The 16,454-nt window shown below is 41.9% G+C and overlaps 1 protein-coding gene across 3 annotated transcripts in view; it reads right to left on the bottom strand.

Annotated features, from left to right (window-relative positions):
* PTPN3 (protein tyrosine phosphatase non-receptor type 3) overlaps window positions 1-16,454 on the bottom strand; it is a 202,833-nt gene that overhangs the window by 169,195 nt on the left and 17,184 nt on the right. The window contains exon 1 of one of the 3 annotated variants that reach the window (XM_054192932.1): window positions 5,971-6,128. The exons of 1 other annotated variant lie outside the window; for it this stretch is intronic. In XM_054192932.1, coding sequence (XP_054048907.1) covers window positions 5,971-6,097 — 127 coding nt within the window. In that variant the 5' untranslated portion in view covers window positions 6,098-6,128. Of the gene's footprint in view, window positions 1-5,970; window positions 6,129-16,454 lie in introns of those variants that run through there. One more of the 3 variants, XM_054192933.1, reaches the window with a different exon arrangement.

The raw sequence follows: 16,454 nt of genomic DNA, 5'->3' as shown, positions 1-16,454 counted from the left end.
AAAGCTGAGTGTGCTCTGAGGATACTTGTGGGACCAACTGTTCCTACGGCAGGCTTAGGTGTATGCACAAAGCAAGCCTTCAATTGTTCACTCAACTCCACCAAGATTGGGACAACTCAGGACATGCACAGAAGTACAGCTCCAAGGTCCTGGTAAACTTAAGAGCAAATAAATCCTTGAACTTAATCACTACCAGCTTTGTTGGGATTTTAGTCTTAAACGTCTCAGTTGGGTCGAGTCCCAGATCAGAAAATCTTGTATGAATTTGACCCCTAGCTCCTTCTTATATGAGCAGCAAGGGGTAGAGCCCCCTGCAGACTGCAGTGCTCCAAGCTAGACCATCCCTCTGGAAGGAAACGCAGTGCAAAGTTTTGCTCTCAGTTACCCCATTACAACTTTGACTCGGTGGTGATGCAGTGGACAGCATAACCAGGCCAAAAATATGATAGAAGAAGTGGTATTTGTTTTAGAGGCAAGGCCACGCTATAGGGTGGTGAGGATAAATGCAAATAAGCAGACACCTTGCTACCGACAGCTCCATGTGGCCAATGCAGTGGAGTTTCTCTCCCTTGGAAATCCAGTGCAGCAGAAACCTCACAGATGTGATGGAGAAAAACTCTCCAAAGAGTCATAAACCTTTCCAGACCCAGGAACTCAGTGGACCGACGGTAGATGTATGTGCCTTTGAGACGCAAAGTGTATGTTAAGCAGTACGGCAGAGATATTCCAAGTCCGTTTTAAACTTCTTGCTGCTGTTTTCCTCCTCAACGTCGTTTCCCTTCCTTGCAAGGCTAGCCTAGGCCAGCCACTCGCTGTCCCTCAGAGCTCATCTTCCTGCACGGGGAGCTGAACGCCTCCAGCTGCTGGTAGCTTTCCCACCCACGTTACCACAGCAGCAGGAACAGCAAAACATTAAACACAAGGATGCCGTGTGGGCAAAGTCCCTGCATCCTCCGGGTTCGTGAGCAGCCTTTATGCAGCTGCCAGGCCCCTGGAGGAGCCTGCAGAGCTCGGGTGTTCGCTCTGGCTCCTTTTCCAGCTAAGCCTGGCACATTTCTGGGACAACTAAGATCATCTGTGTGCAAAACAAGCAGCCAGCACTGGTTATACCTATTTTATGTGTTTTTCAGAGAAGCGTTTTTAGTGGCCCGTCTATTCAGAGTGAGCATAACTGGAACAGTTTCCCCAAATACCCTTCTCAGTAACCTTTGACTGGTACAATTGTCCTCCTTATATTTCTACCTGGGTTCCACCCTTGCATTGCAGAAGCCCTTCTTCCAGAGATCAGTCAACAGAGAGGCATTCACATGGAAATATCTTCCGATGTGGGGTTTTGATGAGGAGCATAGGAAGAGCATGTGTATTACTTTTGGCTTGTTTTCAGTTCATTTTTTCTTCCTTTGGACATACCTGATCTTCAAAAACTGAGGAGTGGTATAGACTCCCATTTCCTATTAGCTGACTACAGCTATCGATGGGATTGACATATGCTGATGTGCTAATTTGGCAAGTTATCAAAAAACCAGAGCCAAAAGAGCTGACAGTCAGACAGCACAGTTCCCTGGAAAACATATTTCTTTCAATAAATCTTTTGTTTTGACAGTATGACAGCTCTGTTCAAGAACAGTAACTGTATTGGGACAGTATATTTTGATTTCTCCAAGACACTCAATTTAACACCGCATGACATTTTTGATTCAAAATGTGCGTTAACCGAAATTTACAGGGTGTGCGTTAGATGGATTAAAAATTGATTCCCTGGTAGGTCTTTAAAAGGTAGCTGCCCATGAGGAGGTAACTGGGGCTGGTTTTGTTGTGGTCCACCTGGGACCAGTTCTTAGTCCGACATGATTTAATATGTCAATCCACAATCCAAACAAACAAACAAACAAAAACCCCGAAGTCTTTACTGGCAAGTTAGGTAGGTGATTCAAAAAAATCAGTGAGGCCATTAACAGGGAATCGCTCCTGCTTTAAGGGTGATCATTTGTTTAAATGGCCGAAGTCTAAAAAAAAAAAAATGCATTCCGATAGGATCAAACAAAAGATTTTAGATTTGAAAATAGAGAAGTGAGGCTGAGCATGAGCAAATGTCTGGGAAAACTGTTCCAGAGAAGGAATTATTAAAGACTCCTCCTAGACAATCACCACATTTGTGTCTCCTCAAGACATACGGAGGACAGAGACTTCCCACATTTTCACACCAGCGCACACATAATACCACAATGCTGCTCTTGACCAGAGGTAATTAAATATATTGATCTTCGAATGCTTTTTCAATTCTGAAACCTAAGCCATCCTGAAAGTGTATGTTTGACATTTCATGTCTGGGAAAACATAAGCATCAAAACCAAGCAAGCAAACAAACAAACAAACAACCCCCCCTCACCCCAAACAAATCCTTTTGGGCTGAAATTCCCTTGCTTGGTTTCAACTTAAAGGTGATTGGCTTTTGGAAAGATTGAAAAAAATAATTTCAGTAGTTATTAATTGTGTGACAGATAATTGAAGTACAAGCACAAAAGTTATTCGTATTTTAAAAAAAAAGTTGTTCAGACTAATTTTGTTCTGTCCATAGTTACTTACTTTCCCTCCCACCCTGACTTTTTTTTTTTTTGTAAAGGCTTAGACTACTGTGGTTTTGTCATATGGTCTTCTAGAGCTATAAAGAAAAAAATATATATAATATATATATGTATGTATGTATGGGCTCTGGGAATATATAAATATTACCAAAAGGAGCAGACTAACAGAAGGTATTCAAAATACATGAAAAATTATGAAACCATTATTAAAATAAACAGTAACACAGAGGGAGAAGTGCAAAAAGCTTTTGTTATTTTCCTTTGAAATTTACATTTGCACACAGCTATTTAGGAATGTCTAGGACTATGTCACATAGTTGAGAAGCCTGTTTACCACTATTTCAGAAGAAACTGCATTACATACATTTTGCTTTCTAAGAGGAGTAAAATCCATTGTAATGGCTAATTTAGTATATTTTCCTTTGAAAACCATCTCTGCCGAAAGGGACTCTGTGTATGGCGCTGAAAAAGTTGATGAGGAAGGTGGTGCGCTGAGCCTAGCTAGGTAGCTGTGCCTGTATGTGATACTTACGCCTCCCACAACATCGTTTTGACAATTAATAGTTTTTGAGACAGGGAAAAAAAGCCAAAATGCAACAGTAGCAAGAGATGGTGGGATGTTAACCTCTGTGCTGCTGCTTGGGGACATTTTGTCTTCCTGGTCTTGTCATATCTGTCATGAGACAAGCCTCCTGGAGAGATACCTGACAGCAGACGTTACTAGTCAGTAGTAGTTTGCCCTGACTGCCTGGTGAAACAGAGTGAAGTGACAGACCACAGCAAACCCCAGCTAATATTCACAAAAAAAGAGCAATATTCACCTGTGGAGCGAATACCCTGGCACTACAGCATGGGACCTTCATGGACCTATGAAAAACATGTCCCATGACTACCTGTGGGCTAATTTTTCAATGTTGTAACCATCCTGGTGTGTCTTGGAGGACAAAAAAAAAACCCAAGCCATAATGACATTAAGCAGAAGACACAAGTAAATGTGTGGTCATGGATAGATAGACCATAGGTTCAGGTACGAAGTGTTGAGTTTGTTGTTGACTTCACATAGGAAGAGATACAAAGCCAATGGCTCCCAACAAGTACCTGTAGATTCCCAAAGATGTACCATGCCCAATTTGCTTAGCAAGAAAGGATTTCTTAAAAGACTTAGGTTTTTTATTTATAAGGTAAAATCTGCAGTGGGTTGACCTTTCGGACCAGTCCAAGAAAACACTTAGTTTTGAGCTGAAATGCATCACCTGCTGAGGCACAATCTGACCCTTTACAGCTAGAATGGGCCCATTCAGTGCTCAATTTGTCTTTTTAATGTCAGATACATGCACTACCTGTCCCTGGCAAGTGCTTAATTCTGTAAACGCAATGAGGCTGTTCCTTCCCCTAGCCCTTTCTTCAGCCCATGGGGTAACTCCATTGGCTTCGGCCGGGGGGGGGGGGGGGGGGGGGGCGGCGCGGCAGCGTGGCCGGGGAGGGGAAGGGGGGGTGTCACTGCTGATTCATGCCACTAGAAAGCATAATTAGAGGACCCAGCTTGCCCATCCTGAGGTATTACTTGTCTTCCTTCCTCCTATGGATTAATTTCCCTATTTCGGGTTTGGGAATATTTTCCATATTCCATTTATTTTGTCTTTGATTTCATTTTTCCATGCAAATTTTTCAGCCTCTACTGTGCAGCATGGCACATTTCTGTGAAACTGAGGGTCAAACTGAGATGGAGAAATCTCCCTTTCTCTCTTACACACAGACAAAAACAATGACATGCAGTGTAAAGTTACATTTCATATACAAAACTGAGCAATTTGATAGCTCCAGTTACCTTTTATATCTTCCATAAAAGGCAATCGGATGATTTTAGCCCAGTATGACTCTTGTTTTCTTTTTAACATTGAAGTGGACAACGGAAAAGGAAAAAAAAAATCAGTCCATAAAAGAGAAAACCACTCATTTCTATTGCTTAGGTTACAGCAAAGCTAAAGCTAAAAATAAATTATTGTCATCCTGCTTTCTAAAAACCTTTAATAGAACACTAGGCAGCAGAAAGTAAAGCATCACATGGGGTTTTTTTAATAGCACATTAGATATTATAACTCCAGGTTTCATTTCAACTCTGTTACAGTCAGTCAGTTATGAGCGGGCTGGCGCCTAAGTGAGCTCAGGAGGACGGTGTGCCTAAGGAAGCTTTTTAACTGCCTGCCACCTTTTGCATATGGGACTGTGTAGGGAGTATATCTTACACAAAAAGACAAAATAGAAAACACCTCTCCACAGGTAAACTGCATCTTTACTGACATCTCCGTCCCATTCCACTCTTGATATCCAACCACGTACAAAGTGACATTTTTATGTCCAGAACAAAGTTGATCCTTCAATCTGGAGTAAGTTTTAAATAACATCCTCATGAAGTCGCCAAAACAAGCCAGGCCATTCAAAAGACAAAGTTTCTTGAGTTCAAAGAGAGAGGGTTTTTTTTTCACTAAACTTTGTTCTGGCAGCGTACTGAAGTGGCTTCAGGACATACGAGTTCCGTTTCTACCTTTGCTTAGTATTTTGTTCAGACAAGTCCAGTCCAGACTTAGTTACTCGACTTCATTATTGTAGTCAGCTACATTTCTACTTTTCTGTCATACTCGCCTTTGGCATGCTGGAAACCTGACTTGGTGTTTTTCAGAAGTCTTTTAAAACATTCCTAATCACTTTAAAAGCTAACATGTACAGATTTTAGATTTTTTGTTTTAAACTTTTTTTTTTGTTGTTCTTTCTTGTCTGTGTTACATTTTCTAGTAATAAAAATAAAATTTCTGGTTAGCAAAGAAGATCTGTGACAGCTTCCTTTGGGGAAAAGAGGGATGGATTTGGGAATATTTGCACTGTACCGTAACTCTCAGCTGACATTTGGATGAAGTATTAGAAAGCTTGCTGATGCCTTAGGAAAAAGAGGCTTTGCATTGTCAAAAAGAAGAACGTTGCTTTTAATCATACTATGTCTTTCTAGAAAATGCTTTCGCAGCACTCCAGTCCGCCACTCAAGTTACTAAATCAAAGCCCATTGTTCACATTCTCCGCCACACAAGCAGCCCCACGCCACAGCGCTTTGCAAATACAAGCGGAAAGTCAAAGATTAAAGCAAGTTTCCTCAAGATGCTTTTGTATCAGAGTTCTTCGTGCAAGCATCCTTTCTTTTGCTTAAGTACACTAATCATATTTCAATTGCATGCCCACAATATAAAGTTAATAACTTCCTTATTTCCTTATTTTAGCATTTCCCCTCTACTCCCTCGGTCGTTTCAATTATACTAGCTAGATCATTTCTTTCATTTCCTTTCGCCAGTGTCCTGTTTTCATTTCTTATACAAAATCACATTTGGTCACTTACACTTTTCTGGAGGATAAGCACACGAAAGCAGCATCTCTTGCTCCACCATGGTGCTGTCTGGTGGAGAGGTCAGTGGTCTTCCGAATAGCGCTTTAAGAAAATATTTTGGAAAGCTGAGCTCACTCATGCAGGCTTCTGATCTTCTCCAGCACTCTTGGCTTCTGTGTGCTGTCACATGTTATCCTCCCTCCTGAGAAACCTGTGAAACAGGTCTGGCAACGCACATCTTGTGTGTCAGAAGAGCTTTAATTGATTCATTGCAACAGGTACCCACCCTCATTAAAAAAAAAAAAAAAATAAAAGTTGTTGAAAGGAGTAGTCTCTTAGCGCCTCATTTGAAATTACAGAACCTTCCAAATGTCACAGCTGGTGCACTTTAAAGGGAAACTACTTGCTGGGTTTGCAAATATACAGGAAATAATTTAAAATCAATCTTACATGCCAAATAAACCACAGCTAGCGGTATAACTCAGATGCTCGTGCGCTGTGGGAGAGCAGGAATCCTTCCGCTGTGCACCAAGGTGCCAAGGGCTGCCACCGAGTCTCCCCAAGGCACGATTTCTTGTGGGTCAAACCAACCCCACATCTCTGCTACGGAGGCCTCTGTCTCCATGAGCAGCAACTCTGATTGCTACCAACGTGAGCAAACTGCGTGTGGAGAAACGCGTCCCCAAGAACACAAGGTTAACAATGCAGAGGGGATTCCTACATGCAGCAACCACAGAGGCCACTGCATTTCAGCGGCCCCTACCTACCCATGAAGGACTCAGTGGGAAGCCCCCAGCACTGCCCTACAAGCCCCTTGCAGCTCAGTTACCATTTATCTGTTCTCTCCCCATGACCCAGAGGGATTGCAGGTGTGCCCTCATTAAGACCTCTATCAATTTCACATTGGGTTGCATCTCTTAGTACCCCCACAGCAGTTTCCTACTGCTGTTGCTCTTGCAAGCTGGTGATACTATCACCAAGTGCAAGCAAGCCTGTGGTTAGCAAGGAACCAGGAGCAGGAGACGCGGGATTTACGCCTGGCTCTGCCTCTAATTTGCCCTGTCACCGTGGGCAAATTGCTTTACCTCTCGGTGTTTCTGTTTCCCCATCTCTACCACATGCATAATTATAGTTCCCTTTCTTTGGAAAATGCTTTGAAATCTCTGTACCAAATACAGCATGAAAGAGGAAGCTATCATTATTGCACACTTGTAAAATACTGGGATGAGGCAGACAATAAGCAGCAAGCATTTGAGATTTCATCCATGTGAAGTGTTGTGCTTTAAGAGGAACATGACCTTATTGTAATAATGATTTTTTTTAAAAAAAGAAAAAAAGATAGTCCTACAGAATTTGGCAAAAGTTCAGTTTCTGTTTTCACAGTGGAATGCTGAGAGAAAAATCTAAATCAGTTCTCACTTCTAGGAACATTATGCCCTCCTGGAAATAGCAAGTCCACCAGGCGGTTCCTCGGTGGAAAATGACATAATATAGCAATTTCCTGCTTTTCTCTCACCTGGGTAAACAAAAATCTCTCATTTTGCAGCCTGTGAGTACTCACATTGTACTCAATAGGTCTAAATACTCATCCTCTTTCTCTTTCTCTCTCTTTGAAAACTAAAACTCAACAAAGCTTACAACGATTGGGGTTTTTTTCATGTGCAGGTAAACTTGAACAGATGGATGCAAAGTTGTGTTTTCCAGAGGCTGAATTCACTCACATGGGAGCCCAGTACTTGTTTTAGTACTTAGGCGAGCAAAATTAAAGACGTGCTTGTATTCACCTCACTTCTACAGTATTGCTCGTTGAGGGGCCTTCCTCGATGAGGAGGATTGCAAAGGGCATGACAGGGAATTAATTTTCACCTGGAGTTTAGAGCAAATAGTTTTTCACCTGCTGTGCTGGTGAGGAGAGCAGCTGCTGGGCTGCGAGAAATGCAGGATGGAGCTGTCTCGGCTTTCCTGCCTCTGCTTCTGCTGCCATAATCCAGACTCTCACTCCCAGCCTGAGGACATCTCAAGTGATGGCAACACTCTTGCGATGATATACTGAGGAGCCATATAAAGTTGAAAACTAAGACAAACTTGCAAAAGCTTTCAAGGGTTATGTTGCCTGTGTTGTCTGTGAAGAGGCAAAGTTATTGCTTTTTTCCCTCTGCATCCTTTCTGTAAGACAGTTCTCAATAGAAACTTGTTTATCCACTCTCCCTAGACTAAAATCCTGGGTAATTCTTAACATGGGTGATAGCCCAGAGATTAAGCTGGGCAACGCTGAATTGAAGATAAGTGGCTGTGGGAAAATAGCTTTTTGTGTTGTGCCCTTTGATTGCACATTAATACTGGCCCATTCCGAATGCTTACCTGAGTCTTGAAACATAATTCTCTACATGACTTAACATGGCCAGCCAGGTTTATTACAGACCAGGAGAATGGCAAATGTATAACCTACTCGCTTCTTACTCCATAACCCATTAACTTCAGAGCCATGTTCTAAGATGTCCTAAGGTTACTGCACTGACAATTTATAGTAAGAGGTGAATCACTTGCTGCTGCAAGCTCAGAAACCAGTGGAAGTACATTTTCAGAAAGGCGTGCATTTATTTTTATTGTCTGAATGCATACAGTTGCAGTGGGTGACTTCTCAATAATCACACTCATGTGACATTAGCAAACTCATACTGGGTATCAGATTAGCATGGTCTGATTTGGATTTCCATGGAAAGGACTGTTATGAAAAAAGAAAGGGTCCTTGTAGAGAGACAATATAAAAATTGCACAAGAATTCCTTCAAAAAAAAATTTCCCTTTCTGTGTTGAGTTGTAATTCTGCTTGCGGATGAAACCAGTCAGGAACTAAAGCTGTTACCCAGCCTTTGGAAATGGAAGGCACGGTGTGAGTTGATTCCAACTTTTTACAGCAGAGAAGTGAAAAACGTCAATTGAAGCTAGGCTTTTTGGTGCTTGAGATGACATTTGGATGAGTGAAAGCGTTTGGTTAAACATCAAATCCTAAAAATCTGAAAACCGCCTAATAAGCTGAGAGAACCAGTACTGTCAACTGCAGCAAAAACACTAGGAAGAGTCAAGTTTACATACAAGAGCATTCTGCTGTAATCGTGAAATTAAAGTGTGAAGTGATAGCAGCCATTTATGTCTTTGGACAGACTCCAAGCATTCAAACTGATGCATACATTTGTATGTGAGTTATTGCGAAGAGCATTCAAATGACAAACATCCCATAATTGTGGCGTTTGATCTTCCAAGAAGCTCATATCTATAATTATAATCATTGTCTGAAAAAACAGTGCAGGTTTACAGTAACCGTGCGATTGATGCCTGTCTCCACTTCTGTCACTGAAGTGACAAAATAACCAAGTCATGCTCGCATCTGCTTCCTTATAATGCTACATTTGTCCTCACCCCAGTATCTGGCCATAACCTACAATTATGTGTCATTAGCTTTCCGTGGAACTGATCAAAGGTTGTCCAATTCAAGGCTGATTTGGGAATATGCCAAAAGCCTGAGGGTGGACCCTAACTGTCATAAAATGGAGCAGGTTTAAGCAATCGTTTCTTTAAACAGCACAGGTTTCTCACTTCAGGTAATAACTCTGTTACCCAGTGCAATGTGAAGATGAATTCCTGAATATATTGGTCCACGGAGGCACATGATGGTGTCATCCAGACTATTTGGGTAACCTTTTCTGTTCTAACTGAAGGACCCTAAAATGCTAAATTCAGCAGAACAGTGTTTTTTTGAAAAGGCCTTTCAGGTATTACTGCGAAGCACCTTCTGTAGCAAGTGCTACAGGAGGGGGGCAAGGGCAGGAGTGGGAGCCGGTGCTCCTTTTGGAGGGGATGGAGCTCACCTGGGGAGAAGCGGTGCTGACGCTGCTGCCTCAACCTGGGAGCAGTGAGCCGTGACGTTATAAAAGACCAAGACACCAAGTGCGGTGTTAGTGGAGTACCCATCCACAGCAACAGCGTGCGGGTGAGAGGCACAACGCACTGGACCCAGAGACACCACATGCAAAAGGCTTTCAGAAGCATTATCTTGTTGCATCCATGCGTTTAGAGTGAGAGGTTGCTTCCCTGCATTGAGTTTTGGACACCTGCAGTGTAGATCCCCACATGTGAGGTGGTCAGCCTAGGCTGTCTCCATGGTCAGTGGAGAGAACTACGACATGAGTCATCTGAACTCTTCCAGACATTTCTTTTAAGAGGAGAAAAACCATGCCCTAGACACCGCCGCTGTGCGCTGCCTCGCTTCCTGTTGTCCATAAAGGTGACCTACTGTGACCAGCTCTGAGGTGAACCTCTACATTTACTAAGTTGAGTTCTGCTTTTCAGACACCGCATGAGAACAGAAAGGTTGCATTTTTCCTTCTAGCCACACTTTTCCAATCCTTTTCTCAGATAGAGGGTGAACAGTGTCCACTAAGTTGTGCCCTGCGGACTCTAGGATGGTCCTGAGACATGCTTCATCCTCCTGAAACCTACTACTTGGACCCTAAAAGCAAGAGGAGCTGCTAGGCAATACACAGCAATATCACTGCTGAACATGTCACCACCTAGAAGCAAAAGCAGGCGACCTGTGTGGGACACTTGAAATTTATCCTAGAACTAAATTTCCCGAAGATGATATAAAATTGTTGTAATGTTTGTGGGGTGGGTTTTTTTTTAGTTTAAATTAAACAGCAACTCAACATTTTGATTTCTCAAGATCACAAATCAAAAACCATCCCATATTTCTGGTCAAAATCTAATTCAAGCATCCACTGGCAGGGTAATTTCTGCGCGACACATATCTGCTGTCAGACACAGTGCAGGTTTCTGCAGAGCAAACGGCAGTACGATAACTTGGCACACTGGCTACTTCATCCGGCATCATTCCAAGGAATGCAGCTTTAAATTCTTGCCCATTCAACACTACTATCAAAGTTTTTCCTCCTGAACCACCAGTTCCTTTAGATTAATGAGCAGAAAACCCGTCAGGCTGAAAGGAGGATGGGAGTGAAATCAGCCTGCCGAGCTGCTGCAGGAACCCAAAGGGATCTGGGGACGATGAGGAGGTGATGTGCTTTCCCACTCTCTTTGAAGGTGATGCAACGTGCTGTTAATCCGGCACTATTTTTTTTTTTCTAGCTTCAGCTCAAGGGATCAACAAACACCCCTGAAGGCATCAGGGATGTGTTTAAACAAAGGCGATGTGAACAGATTCAAAGCTCAGACTTAAAAACGGGCAAATAAAAAGACTGCATAAAGCAAAAAAGGAGTCAGTTGCAGTAATTGCAAGGGCAAAACCGCGCAGAATAATGAATCCAGTAATAAATTGCTGCCAGCACACACAGATTTCCAGTTAAGTCTGTGTGCTGTTACACTGCCTAACCCTGCCTGTCGGTGGGTCTATAATTATAATCTATAATATATAAATAATATAATAGTATAATCTTATAATCTATAAGAGTTTTTTCAAGTTGTCTTTCCAACTTGTATTCTCTCTGTATTTGGTTATGTCGTGGTGTGAGTTTCTGGGCGATGGGCTGGTGAACCAAGAGGGCTGGTGCTCTGTGAGTCTGCTTCTGCTGTACGCTCCCTCTTGCAGCAGGTCCCTCGGAGTCCTACTGACCGGCTTTGCTATTTGTGGCTTGAAACCCGGATTCAGGATTTCCCGGGGTTCATCTGGCCATTGCAGATGAAGGTGCACTGAGATACTTGGTGGGCCGAGATCACTCAGGTTTGTGGCTGTTTGCTTTACCGGTGGTGTAATCATTCTAGTCCCATATGGATAAAAGGAAGTCACATGTACACCGTGAATGTCCCATGTTAAAGTCAGAAAATCTTACTCTGCAGGTCAGGATTGTTCTTGCTGAAAAAGGTAGGGAGAGGTAGGTATCCACGTCAGCCCTGGGACTCTTTATAATGACAAATAAAGGCAATACAGAAGTTCCTTTTCAATGCTCCTGCATTAAATGGAAAAGGGAGGACTACATTAGTTGCTTCCATTCGAAATGTATTGATAGGGAACAAGGTCTCCACCGCTGGTTGTGCTTGGACCATTTTCCACAGTTAACTTCTGCAGACCACCCTAAACCAAAGGAGTTGGGAAGCCCAATTAATTTAATTAAAGAAGGGAGGATAGCTGGAGAAAAGAGGGCATGGATAGTTCCCTTGGCCATGGATACCCTCAATTAGGTCTCCTCCTCTGAGCCCATTTGCAGCTGCTTAGATAATTCGAGCATCTAAATGTACATCAGGGGCCAGAAGCCTCTTTGAGCAGTGCTGGGCAAGGGGAAAGTGAAGCTGGCTTAAAACCACTGTTGTACAAATCCTCCTGTCGCTGCTTGTCGTGTCATGTTATGTGATTGCCTGGATTTTCCTCTATTTTTCGACTACAATTAGCATAAACTGGCAGTTCCTCACCCGTAGCGCTGAAAATTATTTTTGTTGGGAACAAAAAAACCAGAAAGGTATAATAATGAGAGGAAGAGGATCGTCTTGCCTATTAGTCAGTGCATGTAGCCAAGTTATTTTAGAAAACAGTAATTAAGCATAAACAGATTTGATAATTCTAATCTTTGCTGGAAATGATAGGTTAAAACTAGAGGTCACACTGAGGGTATGAAATACACAGGAGATCCCCTAGCATGACTGCGTATATGTGAAATGAAAAAAAAGGGATTACTCCAAAAGGTGGCGGTGGGGAAGGACCACACACGTTCATTAAAAAAACTTCATAAACCTGATCATTTAGGGTGTAGGAGGTTGCTCAGAGTTAGTTGGAGGGTTTAATTACGCTGCATTTCTTGGATGAGTAAGCTTCTTGACTTCTTTTCAATGTGCTGACCAGGGGACATGTCTAAGCTTCACTGTATTTAGTAAATACCTTAGGGTAGACGAATTCCAAGTGACGGCCACATGGTTTCATGCAGCAAAATGGTGACTCGTCATCACCATCAAGTTACCATCGCACAGCATGTCAACAAAGAAATGGCTATGTTACCGGCGAGTGACTGTGACACACCTGACACTGTGACACTCTGTTGGAGTGGCGTTTCCCTTGTTTTCCACAGGTATAAGCCTCAGAAGCTTATGAGTGATTCCTTCCTCACTTAACTTTAAATCCCATCGCTTCCTTTGTCTTGATACTCCTGTTCACAAGCATGACTCTTGGACACCCACTGCAAGCAGGCAGCCCCCATTAACTATGTCTTCAAATTTTAAGAAGACCGGGCACCAAAGGAGCCTGAACAGGGAAGAAGGCCCTGCAGAGGCAAACCAAATTTAGGCAATCTCTGGTTAAAACTTTAACCCTACTGGATTATTTGTGCTGTGTCCAACAGCTGAAGCATGTGCGAAGCCCCAAATTCATTAAACTTTATGCTTAAGGAAGGAGATAAGGAATGTGCCCCTGCAAGTCCGTTATGGAGTAGGGAGCCAAATGTGTCCACGCAGACCAGCAAAGACAGTGTCCCCCACTCGGACAGCAAGACGCCGGGGCATCCTCTAGTTAATTGACCCACTAAGAACTCCACAAACTGTTGGTGCAGCTTCAAAAATCTGGTAAGTGTTCGGTTAGGTATTTGTTATACTTAGATGAAAGGAAGTGACACGTTGGGTACAAATTAGCTTAGGGAAGGATACCAAGAAACTATTTTTAACACTGCACAGGATCAGTATTTCAAGAATATGATTTTTGGAGATGCGTTTGCTGAATTTAGTCAGTCTTCACTTCTGTTTATTACGTATAGATGCTGCTTCATCTTACGCGCAAGACTCCAGCTTTCTCACATCTGAGTGTGATGTGCTTAATAACTCAGCACTTTGAAGTACTGTATCTATTGATGTCTTTGCAGCTAGCCATAGACCTGTGATTTTAAGAATTCTTTTATATTTCCAAATACTCTCTGCACCAGGGAATGACATCTAGCTTATTATCCACTCTGCTACTGATTTCTTTGGCATCTGTGCTCTGCTTGCTGGGGATCAGGAGATTTGATCAAAGATGAAAATAAAAAATACAGCCTAGGCTCAACTTCTCTTTTTTTCATTCAGGTAACTTAGATGTAAAAGTTCGATATGTTATACAATAGAAGAGGTTGTTCTAGAAGGTGTCCGAGACCATTAAGTAAACATGACAGTTCAGAAGAGAATTTTTTAATGTTTGATCTGACATTAACTTTCAAAAGGCGAAATATTTATTCACATACCTATTCAATTTAACTTCACTAACAACACAATTCCAATTCAGTTCCTTACAGTTATCATACCCATTTTATGGTAGTGTCCTTTGACTGAAGGAAATAAGAAAAGCTACTGTTCTATTTTTTACACTAGTTTATGCATATATACAGTTCTAGTATTCTACTTCAAATTACCAAAAAAATGTCATCGCTTTGTGGCTTATCAAAGGAGGTCTGTGATATAATGCCAACATACACCCTTCCATATTTCTGCTGTTAATTACCCTGATCTTATAAATCTACAATGATGCCATGATTTAAAGTCTTATTGTTCTTGATGAAGTCACACGCACCAGCATGGAGAGGGAAGGCATTAGCTAATGGGTCTTACAACTGTTTTATAACAAGCTGTGTGAACACTAAATTTCAGGAGCTAACAGAATGCCGTTACAGCAGAAGATGTGAACATTTCCTGGAAAACAATTCAAACTTGCTAATTATCTGCACAAGGATACCTTTCTGCCTTTGAAAAGAGTGCCTCAAAGAGAAAGCATAAATACAGCATTCAAGAGTTTGAAATACATCGTCTTAAGGTGCTTTCTCTTAACGCGCTCATCACCTTAAATGTACTTAGTATTGCAAATTTTCTTCAAAATTTGAAACTTAGGAAAAATTTGCATTATTTTGGGTAGGTACTCCATGTGATGCCTTTAGTTACTCCTTTGGAACAGTATGATTTTTTATGACTTTGTAGAACTGCTTTAATCTTCATTAGCAATGCTGCTGCTGACACGCAAGTGAAAAGAATAGGCTTTTCTCAGTTTGTTATACTAGTTTTGGAAGAGCTACCAGGAATTAAAAACCAGACTTTAGTTTTGAGACAGAAGTGGAATGACGGTCCACTGGTAATTGAGCAAATGAATGAGATAAAGTAATTAATGGGAAATTGATCCTATTCTTATTTAGTATATATTGTGTGCCTTGAGAAAAAGCGATCTTTTTCTGTGCTTCTGCTAGATGTAAATGCCAGTGATTACTGCAGTGTAAGCCCAGTGCTGCGTCGCAAAGGCTTTAGAAAGAAGTGTGAACTACCACTGTGTCGTTCCATTAGCAATTTTTGCAGAGCGATAGAAAACCAGACACAAAAATAATACGGAATCCAGCTGATACCCTGTCTTTGAGCAAAGAGCCACTAATAAGAAAAACCCACCACCTTTTATAGGATGCTTTGGACACCTTCTTTCATCAGTTAGTGGCACCTCATATATAATATCATTCAACAGCTAATGATGTAGGCAGTTGGGACTTTTTGTTAGTGTGAGTCAGCTTCATATTCATGATGCATTTTCATTATCATTTTAGTTCAGATCTGGCGGGGTGTGATGAAGTGACTCTCCCAGTCCCTGCGCTTTGGTTTGGCCTGAGAGAGTGTGAATTGCATCAAACTCGAGCCCCAAATGGGCCTTCAGTCCTGAGAAACAGATAGTGGGATGTTCTGTAGAGCCGTTCCTATTGCTCTGCACTGATTGCTAACGTAGACATGGCCTCCGAGTGCTCAGCGCTACTCCCTCAGTAAAATGTTGGGGGTTTTTTGGTTGATCAAAACACATTGCCTCCAAGAGAACATATTCCATAAAAATGAAATGCTTTGGGGGAACAGGCCATATTTTTGGAGGGAAGGGATGGGAGAACAATTCAGTACTGTGGAACTGACTGGAGTGTGGAGGTGGGGGGCTTTTTCTATTGGCTTGGTTCCAATTTCTTATGGGATTTTAGCTTTTGCTGTATTTTGCTGTATGCTAAGAATTTGAGTATTTTAACATTACCAAAAATATATTTCAAAGTTATTTTTCTGTTTCCAAATGAGAATATTTTGCCTCTAAGTATGAAAAAAAAAAAAGGTTTTCATCTAAATCCATGCTAAAACTCACACGCTTCTAAAATATCAGAATTTCTTATGGGACTAAATTTAATTTCCAGAAGGTGCTCTTCTTAACTGCTGCTGAACTGGCACAAGTATACCAGATATGGCCGAGCACAGGTTTCACAACAAAACTATATACTCCATTTTGGTAGCTGCTGCCACCTAGAAATCCTTTGGTCTGTTGTGAGCTGTTATTTTCCAGGAAAAGGCAGCAGAAAATTAACCTGTGCATCCAAATTTGTGGTAAATGCCTGAGGAACCTCACCTTTGCTCCCGTTAGCTTGTTCTCCTACAACAAAAGATACAGTGCTCTGTACTCATGAAATTTTGTGCATTTGCAAAGAGACAAAGGAAAGCAAATTCCTTTCTAGTGGTGCCAGGCTCTGCCCC

Source organism: Rissa tridactyla, chromosome 2, assembly GCF_028500815.1.
Source record: "Rissa tridactyla isolate bRisTri1 chromosome 2, bRisTri1.patW.cur.20221130, whole genome shotgun sequence".
Taxonomy (NCBI): Eukaryota; Metazoa; Chordata; class Aves; order Charadriiformes; family Laridae; genus Rissa; species Rissa tridactyla.
This window is presented reverse-complemented; position numbering and strand designations above follow the sequence as displayed.